The sequence below is a fragment of the Pseudochaenichthys georgianus genome, chromosome 10, assembly GCF_902827115.2.
Source record: "Pseudochaenichthys georgianus chromosome 10, fPseGeo1.2, whole genome shotgun sequence".
Lineage (NCBI taxonomy): Eukaryota > Metazoa > Chordata > Actinopteri > Perciformes > Channichthyidae > Pseudochaenichthys > Pseudochaenichthys georgianus.
In genome coordinates this window covers 925,568-936,526 of record NC_047512.1, presented here as the reverse complement: position 1 = coordinate 936,526, position 10,959 = coordinate 925,568, and the positions used below count along the sequence as shown (strand labels likewise).

At 38.6% G+C, this 10,959-nt stretch overlaps 1 protein-coding gene across 1 annotated transcript; it reads right to left on the bottom strand.

The window, feature by feature from the left end:
• Positions 1 to 6,088: 6,088 nt before the first annotated feature.
• Positions 6,089 to 8,123, bottom strand: LOC117454348 (zinc finger protein 583-like). The gene has a single exon (XM_034093561.2). The coding sequence runs from the start codon at positions 8,030 to 8,032 to the stop codon at positions 6,668 to 6,670; it is 1,365 nt and encodes a 454-aa protein (XP_033949452.2). The 5' UTR covers positions 8,033 to 8,123; the 3' UTR covers positions 6,089 to 6,667.
• Positions 8,124 to 10,959: the final 2,836 nt, after the last annotated feature.

The window sequence follows — 10,959 nt, the reverse complement described above, 5'->3', positions numbered from 1 at the left end:
AATTCTACCAATTACAATAGGTCTTCGCACACTTCGTGCTCAGGCCCTAATAAGAGCCAGGGGGAAAGAAAAAAGCAGAAAGGCACAAAAACATTTAAGAGGCATTAAGCTTACTTAAAATAATAACCATTTGGAAATGTCATTGCAAATGTTTATAGACAGATCACAAGATTGTATTTTTCTAAGGAACAAAGGACTTGAACTCATTTATGAAACAGGGAAAGGAGGGCTTGCCTCTTCTCCATTTACTACAATGTAAATTGTATTTATCCAAAATAATAATTATATTTACCAAATCAGAAATGAGAGGGTCCAAATTATCAATATAATATAAAATGTGATATATTTTGAAGGCCGGAATATTTGTTAATTTAAGTAACAACCAATCTCTCACATTCGACCAAAACAATTCAGACAAAGGGCATGAGAAAAATAAATGTTCCAACGATTCATCAGATAAATTACAAAAGGAACATGGTTCCACTTCAAATTTAAATCTTAAATTAAAAAATGTAGAAACCGGGTAGATTATATGAACATTTTTAAAATGAGTTTCTTTTGCTTTAGGGGAAATGGACCATTTTATAAAATAAGATCCATTACAGATCAAGTGTCTGAATCGGTCGCTTGTGGAAATAAGCCTATAAATTAAATTGTGAAAAATGTGGGATTTCAGGGAAGCACTAATAGATTTGTTAATCTTAAGAGTATCGCCAATCATTTCTAAATTAAGTCAAACTGATACAACATTTGAGTACAGTAAAGTATTGTGAATCATTTCAATAAGTGGTACAGGAATTGCTTTACATATATTGTTATAATCTTTAGCAGTACACGTTATATTGTATTTCGTTGAAAAAGCCAAAACATCTAGCAGTTTCCCATTGCAATCTAGTAAATCATTAACAAACAAAATACCCTTCTCATGCCAATCACTCCTAAACAAGGATTTTCTGTTTATAATAATCACTCTATTGTGCCATAAAGTAGAGGAGAACAATTGTGGGTAAATATCATTTTCCAATAATGAAGTATCTGCTTATGAAAATTTGACAATTTGGTCGGAATCTTATTAACCTCAAAATCACATTTTAAAAGAAAATCAAACGCTCCTAGACGTTTAAATATGGCCTTTGGAATATGGATCCACATGGATTCTGGCTGGGACAAAAAAGCTTTCAACCATTTTATTTGAATTGTTCCAATCATTGATTCAAAGTCTAAAGCTTTAATTCAGCCTTTATCATATTCTTTAACAAGCTGTGACCTTTTAGTGAGTTTTATTTCTCCACAAGAAATGGAAAATAATTGAGTTGGCTTTTTTAATATTAGCCGAAGAGACAAAACATGAGTGGCATGGATAAATAAGTTTAGATATACCTTCTGCTTTAGTACGAAGAACTCTGCCAAAAATAGTAAGATCATAGTTAACCAACCACTGAGAGATTTCTTCATATCTGTGATACGGTTACACATATTAAGATCTTCTCTCCTGAAATAATTTTTAGATAATGTAATTCCTAAATATTTCACTTCAGGTACCACTCTAATAGAGTCAATAGTGGAATCATTACCGAGGACCGGACCTCTGTGAACTCAATGGTGGGTACGGGCAAGGGCACACAGGGCACGTGCCCAGGGGCCCTTGAGCAAGAGGGCCCTCAGTGACACAACCTCACTCATCATACATTGTTGTAAATGAAACTCACTCTCCATGTGCTCAACTTCATTAATACGAGGCGGCGGTCTATAGCCGAATCACAACCCCACCTTCACTCATGTCACATTGCCATATACTAATATAGGAGAAAGGGAAAATAAATTAACATAATACAGCTTGCCATGTTAACCTCTTATCTCGAGTAACTAGCCTACTAATATCATTGCTCAAGGCTCTGAGAGGACATGAAAGCCTCTCTCAGCAGCCACTGTACTTCCTCTCCAATATAACTCCCACCATTGTTTCTTTCTTTCTTACGGCATCAACAACTATTTTGGTTCTTTCTGACTTTCTTTCTGCCTCAGCAGCACAGTTGATCCCCATGGACAGACATGCTAATATTCCTCATGACTCCTACCTACTTTACACTCCCTATTTTCTCGACTCTACCTGTAGTGACTATTTAACCTAATCTATACTCAAGCCACTGAGGGATGGGAACGGGAGACCTTTGTTCTGACGCGTGTTCCAGACGATAAAACAATGTCCATACGAGTCGTATCTTTCAATCTAGTATCGATCCATTTATTTTGTGTTCAATATGCATGCCAGTCACGCTGAATACAAACAGGTTTAACTCAGCTCATCTCGACAGGGCTTCTCCAGACACGGTCAAAACACTGTTTGCTTCCCTCCCACACACTTGAATCTGATGACCAGGGACCAGTAGTTACAAACTTTTAATCTCAATCAGATCCGATCAGATTTTGAAATCCAATTTTTTGTGATCCAGGATCAGACAACTCGGACAGATTTTGTCCCAGTATTTCAAAGCAATTCAGGATAGGATCACCCTGATCCAGATTCAAACTTTTCAAGATTACTAGATCATGAATATCAGTGCTTTAATCCTACCGATCTCCATCTAGTGGATATGAAAAATAATACAAGGAAGACAAGAGACCATGTTGCAGAGAAATCTATAGCGTCTAATTATATTTTTAAATACAAAAAGGACATACAATCATAATGGAATTGTAATTAAAAAAATACTCCCACTAGGGTAACAAAAAAAAAAACATTAATTCAAAGGCAGCTGGATCATCCTGTCATGTCATCAACATTTGGTTGAAAAAAATAAGGCCACCACAAATGTGACCAGAAATTGAAAAATAAAATTGATTTGCCATGAAGGCTAACAATTGTGTAACAAACGTTGCCATCTTATTTATATTGAAACATATTTTTCAAATACATTAATACATTAAATACATTATACAGTTCATTTTTCTCTGGTAATCCACTGGAACTCTACCCCTCCTGATCTGATCTGATATCAAAGTGATCCTAATCCTGTTTTTTGGTTTTGAACTACCCAAAATCCAAATCTGATTTGATCAGATAGGGATTACAAATGTTGATCTACTGGGCCCCGGTGATTACCTATATGCACTCAGAAGTTGAATGCTCCATCCTGTGTTCAATGTTAGAACTGCATTATACATTCAACTTGTGCAGATACAATTAAAACAAACAAGATACATTATGGCTCCAACACTTCCCTTGCTTTGGTTCTTCTTCCTCATGCATTGTTTTGTTGGCACTATTCTTGGTTATTTTAATCTCTCTCTTTGGACAATCTGATCGCCATGCTTTGTGATTCCCCCCACACTGACTATACTTTGGTTCCTTCTCAGTTTCTACTGCTGCACAACTTATCCCTATATTTTCCACGAATCACCAAGGCATGTCTTCAGACCAAAGAACTGTGACCAAACTAACAACATTGTCTGCACTGTATTGGCTTAGGTTCAAACATCCTCAATGGGTAACCGATGTGATCCAGGAATACTTCGTCCAGCACCGAAGTCCATAGGGACATGGCTTGGGAAACGGAAGGTCACAGGTACGAGTCCCCGAAAGACCAAGTGCAACCGATGTGTCCCTGAGCAAGGCACCTTTGAAGCCACTGATACCCGGGCAGTACATATGGCAGCCCACTGCTCCTAACACTAGGATAGGTGAAATGCAGAAGGTACATTTCCCCTCTGTGGGACGATTCATGGTATATTCTTCTACATGTACACACTTCAATTGCTGTATTATTTACTCGAGGAACTTATACTATACCTAATTGTTTATTATATAATTGTTTTCTGCTACTTAACACCTCAACATTATATCTCAGAGGAAAATATGGAACTTTTTGTGGCACAATTGTATTTTATAGCTTATTTTACAAATTCAGATTTTTATTAAAAAATAAAATCAACTCGTGAATTATTTCGTATTTCAACAAAAAATAAACTACCAAGCAGCATAGCCAATAATGTTATTAAAAATATCTCCAACTTTATCAGCTTAAATATTAAGGTGACGAACAAATTGATAAATACATAATTATAACATAAATATGAGTTATTAATAAATGAGTACTTTTAAAGTTGGTATTTAGATGTTAACACTGCAAAAAGTATAATAATTTGTAATATTTGTATTCTTTCTATATCCCTGATAATCTTCAAAACCCTTTCTGGTTCTTTGAAGGCTCTGTCCAGACTATCTTCTGGTTATTTTCTGCATCAATCCCTATTATCTCTTACAACAAATAAAAACAACATCTTGGACATAACTGCAAGACTGTAACCTCTTCACATTCTGTGGAAATTGTGGCCTCCTGGCTGGTCTACCTGAATGTGCCATCCGACCTCTGCAGCTCATCCAGAATGCAGCGGCTTGTCTGTTCTTCAACCTTCCTAAATTCTCCCACACCACTCCGCTCCTCCGCTCCCTCCACTGGCTTCCGGTAACTGCTAGAATCCACTTCCAGACACTGGTACTTGCGTACCATGCTGCGAATGGATCTGGCCCTTCCTACATCCAGGACATGGTTAAACCGTACACCCCAGCACGTGCACTCCGCTCCGCATCAACAAAACGGCTCTCTGCACCCTCGCTGCGAAGGGGACCCAAGTTCCCATCAGCAAAAACACGTGGGTTTGCTATCCTGGATCCAAGATGGTGGAATGAGCTCCCATTGACATCAGGACAGCAGATAGCTTACACACCTTCCAGACTGAAAACTCATCTCTTTCGACTCCACTTCGAGTGATAGAACTATTAACAAAGCACTTATATACTAATAAAGGACTGGCTTACCTAAAGCCAGTTGAGTAGCACTTGAAATGTTTTTGCTCTATGAAACCTGTACTTATATGATTCTGTTTTCTTCAAGTTTGTATTTTGTTGGTCGAATGCACTTATTGTAAGTCGCTTTGGATAAAAGCGTCAGCTAAATGTAATGTAATGTGAGTCAATTACTTAACATTTATGCCATCTGCTGGAAAGAAGACGTATCGCTCTGTTGGCGTCGTTTGGACAACAAAACAGAGTGAAGCTCTCATACCATAAACAATCTTTGAGTACAGACACCGTCCTGCAGAGAGCACACAGCCCAACAGCACGTTTTTGGTCTCGCGTCATTTTACAAAACGTTTGCATTAACACACTAAGACTAGCTGGTCCATTGTAAAGGTCAGTCCATCTTAAAAGAGCAGTGGGTGATCAGCAGGTGAAAGGCAGGACACGGGAACTTGGTCCTGAAGAGATGTAACGATTATTAAATAAGAAATAGTCGAGTCAAGGGGTCAAAGAAATGAACATTTGTGATTATTAGCGAATCGGTTGCAGATGGGTGAAAACAGGCTTAGGGAGTAACGTATTACATGTTACGGCATTAGGTCATCAGGACACAAAATAGGAAAATGTATTCCCTTACAGTTACAGAAGCAAAAACACTCCGATAACAGGTACATTTATGTAAAACAGGGCTCATTAACAGGATAGCAATGATACAAAACATTTAGAAATAAAGAACAATACATCAAATCATCCTATATCTCTATATGGAAACTTGGAGCCCTCAATCCAAATAAAATGGTTCATCAACAGTCAGTGGTTAAAGAGCAACTTGCAGGGTTTTTTTTTCTACATTTATGCTTAAACTTGCTTGAAAATTACAATTAAAAAAGTGAATGCAGGATTTGATATGTTTTACGAGACATAAGGGCAGGAATTCAGAGGGAAAGCAGCAATTTTGAGCTCTGCTCTTAAAAACGGCTTTTTTTTAAGGTCATACGTCAAATGCGTCATATTACATCACAAAAGGTACACATCTCTGCTCTCTGACCGCGGGAATAATTAGTAGTTGCGTTGAGCAGTTGTGTTGAGCGGTTGTGTTTTAGTGAGCTGGTATTTTTCGGTAGTTTTACATTGTATTTCACCTTTTGTAATCATGGTGCAGGATTGTGTTTGTGCAGGTTGCACACAAACCAACCTGTCCGGACAAACGTTTATCAGGAAACCGTATTACATCTCTCCCGCCCCCCCCCCCCCCCTCCTTCCCTGCTCTCTCTCTCCCCTCCGGTACAGCACCGTAGTGTGGATTTGCATTAGGTAACGCGAGATCCAGCTGATACTTGCGCATTAGTTTCTGTTATGGATCAGTATCAACAGTCCTGCCAGTAACGTTACTATATTATTAATGCTACTTTAGTTATAGCCTGATATATGATAGCTAACTTTACAATGTTGTGATGTGACGTTAGCTAACATTATGTAGCTAAGGTATAGACAGAGAGAAGGAAGAAGTAAGATGTCCCCAGACAAACTAAGCCTATATCAGCAAAAATAGGGGCTGAATCTAATCAGCCCAAACTATAAGCTTTATCAAAAAGGAAGGTCTTAAGCGCACTCAGATGTCACTATAGTGTATATTTATGTATATTTTTTTGAAAATCTAGCGTCATCATCTTCCTACACATTTATTCACTGGTGTCTTTAACCTGGAAGTTGCTCTTTAACGTATACATCAGAATGACAAAAACATTAAACATATTGTCCACTTATGTTGATAAAGATGGAGTTCATTTAAGTCTTATATGGATGTTGTACAACAATGTTAATCCAGTCAGACAGATTTCTCTCATGTGTGAACAGTCATAAGACTTATTCATAGTCCTCTCCATCAGCTTCTGTTTCCATGTGTTCAGCTGAGCTGCTGATTGGAGACTCTGCCTCTCCGTTATCCTCAGTTTGAATTTCATTAAGCTGTGAGGACTGACGACCAACACACTTGTGCCTTTGGAAATGACTACGCCATTTAAATCTTTTGTCACAAACATTGCAGCTGTATATTTCCTCTCCTGTGTGGACTCTCATGTGTGTCTTTAAATTTCCACTGTGTGAAAAAGCTTTCTCACAAACTGAGCAGCTGTGTGCTTTCTCTCCTGTGTGGACTCTCATGTGTTCCTTTAAATTTTCCCTCCGTGAAAAAGCTTTCTTACAGACTGAGCAGCTGTGTACTTTCTCTCCTGTGTGGACTCTCATGTGTTCCTTTAAAGTTTCACTCCGTGAAAAAGCTTTGTTACAGACTGAGCAGCTGTGTGGTTTCTCTCCTGTGTGGATTCTCATGTGTGTATTTAAACTTCCACTCTGTGAAAAAGCTTTCTTACAGACTGAGCAGCTGTATGCTTTCTCTCCTGTGTGGACTCTCATGTGTTTCTTTAAACTTCCACTCTGTGAAAAAGCTTTCTTACAGACTGAGCAGATGTGTACTTTCTCTCCTGTGTGGACTGTCATGTGTTCCTTTAAACTTCCACTCTGTGAAAAAGCTTTCTTACAGACTGAGCAGATGTGTGCTTTCTCTCCTGTGTGGATTCTCATGTGTGTCTTTAAATTGATATTCACTGAAAAAGCTTTCTTACAGATTGAGCATTTGAATGGTTTCTCTCCTGTGTGGACTCTCATGTGTACCTTTAAACTTTCACGCTGTGAAAAAGCTTTCTTACAGACTGAGCATTTGAATGGTTTCTCTCCTGTGTGGAATATCATGTGTTTCTTTAAACTTCCACTCTGTGAAAAAGCTTTCTCACAAACTGAGCATTTGAATGATTTCTCTCCTGTGTGGACTCTCATGTGTTTCTTAACATTTTCACTCCGTGAAAAAGTTCTCTCACAAACTGAGCAGCGAAAGGGTTTCTCTCCTGTGTGGATTCTCATGTGTCGATTTAAATCTCTTCTATATCTAAAAGCTTTCTTACAGACTGAGCAGCTGAATGGTTTCTTTTCAGCACTATGTCGGGGATCACTGACAGATTCTTGTCTATTTTTCAGTGAGTTTGAGCCTGAGGCAGGTTCTCTGGTCTCCTTCCAATCAGCACTGTCTTCAGTGTCAGGTTCAGAAGAGTCATCAGTGTCTTCAGAAGAGTCTCCAGTGTCGTCCTCAGTCTTTGGTTGTAAACTACTCTCTGGATCTGAGTTCCTGGCTGGTTCTGGTCCTCGACAGTCATCTCCATCAGCTTCTGTTTCCATGTGTTCAGTTTGTCTTTGATGAGGCCGTGCGGACTGAGGTTTCTCTTTATCATCTTCACTCTTCACAGGGTCAGGAGTGAAAGAGGACTTGGTGATATCAGCCTCCAGCTCCTGAAGCTGCTCTCCCTCCTGACTGATCCTGAGTTCCTCCTGTTCCTGCTTAATGTGTGGGGAGGGCTCTGGGTCCTCCTGGTCCAGACTGGAGCCCCACTCCTGCTGGTCAGGTAGAGGCTCTTCTTTAACCACCACCAGCTGCTGGACATCTGCAGGAAACAGGAAACACACTGTTATATCAGTCTTGGACCTAGTCAATATAATTAGTTATGTTATTGAATTACAGTTTCCACAAAAGAGAGGCCCATCGTCTCTTCCGTAATTATTAGAGGTGAGCAGAAGTCTTGTTAGTTAGGTGGTTCATATCCTGACAGTATGAATTATACCTAAAGAGGTCATGAGATAATGACCTTTCGACGTGTGGGTGTTTTGGCTAATGTAATGGAAATTGTGTGTGTGCTCATTACAGCTGCTATATATGATTTAAAAAACTTGTACTCGTTGGAGCATTACCACTATTGACTGATTGTGTGCAAGGTAATGTTTCCTCATTATTATTGATTGTTGTATAATGAAATAATAATTAATCAACTATATCTGTGTTTGTTGTTTATTTATTCCTCTCCGTTTTATTTGTTCCTGTTGTGAGTGCTGAATTGCCACAACAACACAGTCAGAAAAAATGGTCTAATTATGTTGGCTCAATTCACCTCATGTAGCCCAGCCCCTTTCCACTTACCGTTAAAAATGAAAAAGGGTTTTGTCTTCTGGTTTAGCACTAGCCCTGGGGGGATTTATCTACAATGTAAACAATGAATTGAATTTTGGATTGTTCACAGCTACACTATGCCAGGGCTATTCAATTAGTTTGGAATGGGGGTCAGTTGATGAAAATGATCCAAAGCAAGGGGCCGGGAAAAAGATGGCTTGAAAGATGAGCAATCATATTAAGAGCTTCAGTACAACAGCATAATGGAGTGCATATATTGTGTTTAATTCAATCAAACAACATAGCCCCAAGGCCTTTATAGATCTAAATGGCAAGTTCAGAACTCAGTAGACCTACATGTGAAGCTAATTTAACCATCAACATCATTTAATTTAGATGAAATTATTTAATCATTCACACAGAGATAGAATAAATGACAGGAGTTGTCACTACAGTAGCTATTAGGTGGGTTCAAAACCCGAGCCCGCCCAAGTTTTCACGCAATGTCTTCCCCTCTATCTCTCAATTTAACACCCTCTCTGGAATAAAGGCACTCTGTCGATTACTTTTTAACATTATTCTCAAAAGGGCCAGCAAATATCCCCCCCAGGGCCAGATTTGGCACACGGGCCGCCAATTGAATAGCCCTGCACTACGCCTACATTATAGAATGAAAATACTGTTACAAATTAAAATCCTGCATTCAAACTAGGGCTCCTCGATTATGGCAAAAATCATAATCACGATTATTTCTGGTCAATATTGATAGTTAGTAAAAGTTGACTGTACGCTAGAGACCGGAGGATAAAGACACGGCAACTAAAGCTTCCCTTGTGACGTGTTTATATGGATTTATTAAACAGACTGCAAGTCACAACACAACCTGGCTGAGGGCTTTTAGGGAACCCTCTTATGTCATAGTAATGATGGTGCAGTCAAATGTTCCCTGTCAGTGTTTCATTCATGATGTGTCTTGATTATTTTTGAATGTTGCATTTTACTGCTGTACATGTTTGAAGTTGTGCTTGTATAAATGATTATAGATGAGGGAACCTGCTAAATATAAACATATTTGTGTTTTTTATATACAGTACCAGTCAAAGGTTTGGGCACCTTCTCATTCAATTGTTTTTGTTTATTTTAATTTGTTTCTACTTTGTAGATTAATACTGAAGACAGCAAAACTATGAAAGAACACATATGGAATTATCTAGTTAACAAAAAAGTGTGATTTTTATTCTAGATTCTTTAAAGCAGCCCCCTTTTGCCTTGATGACAGCTTTGCACACTGTGGGCTTCTCTTAGTCAGCTTCATGAGGATGTTAGTGCAATTAATGGCTTACCAACTTTAATTGTTAACACAGAGAGAGAAATCAATAAAACATAAACACAGATATGGTTGAGATTAATAAATATTTAGTTGCACAACAAAAAATAATAATATTGGAGTACATTACCTTGCTTCAACAGCAACCAATCGCGGAAATGCCCCAACGAGTAGCAGTTTTACACAGGCATATATAGCTACTGTAATGAACACACCCACATTTTCCCCTATGAATGCCATACTTGTATACATTTCAAAAGTGGAAAGGTCACTATCTCATGACGTCTTCAACTAACAAAGACTTAACTGTATTATAACCTGAGGCTCTACCGACTGAGCTATGGAGCCTCTTTGTACTTCTGCTCACCCCTAATAATTACGGGGGAGACGATGGGGCCTCTTCTCTGGAAACTTAATAACACATGTGTCTTAACTAACCATGTGACTAGGCATAAGACTGATATAACAAGACGATGGGGCCTCTCTGATCTGTGTCACCTTAATGAATAAGCGAGAAATACGCTGTAATAAGGAATCTGCCATAACAAGGTCATCACCTGGAACGGTTTTCCATTAACACGTGTGCCTTGTCAAGAGTCAATTTGTGGAATTACTTGCTTTCTTAAATGTGTTTGAGGTAGGGTTAGTGCACAGTGGAGAGCCCCATTTAACTACTGTTGTAATCCATATTATGGCAAGACCTACTCAACTCAGTGAAGAGAAACGACGGTCCATCATCACTTTAAGAAATGAAGGCCAGTCGATCCGGAAAATAGAACTTTGAATGTATCCTCAAGTGCACTCACAAAAACCACAGAACGCTATAATAATTCCATA

Bases quoted from the DNA above. Each gene is read 5' to 3' on its own strand.
- LOC117454348 (XM_034093561.2), bottom strand. From the start codon at position 8,032: ATGGAAACAGAAGCTGATGGAGATGACTGTCGAGGACCAGAACCAGCC.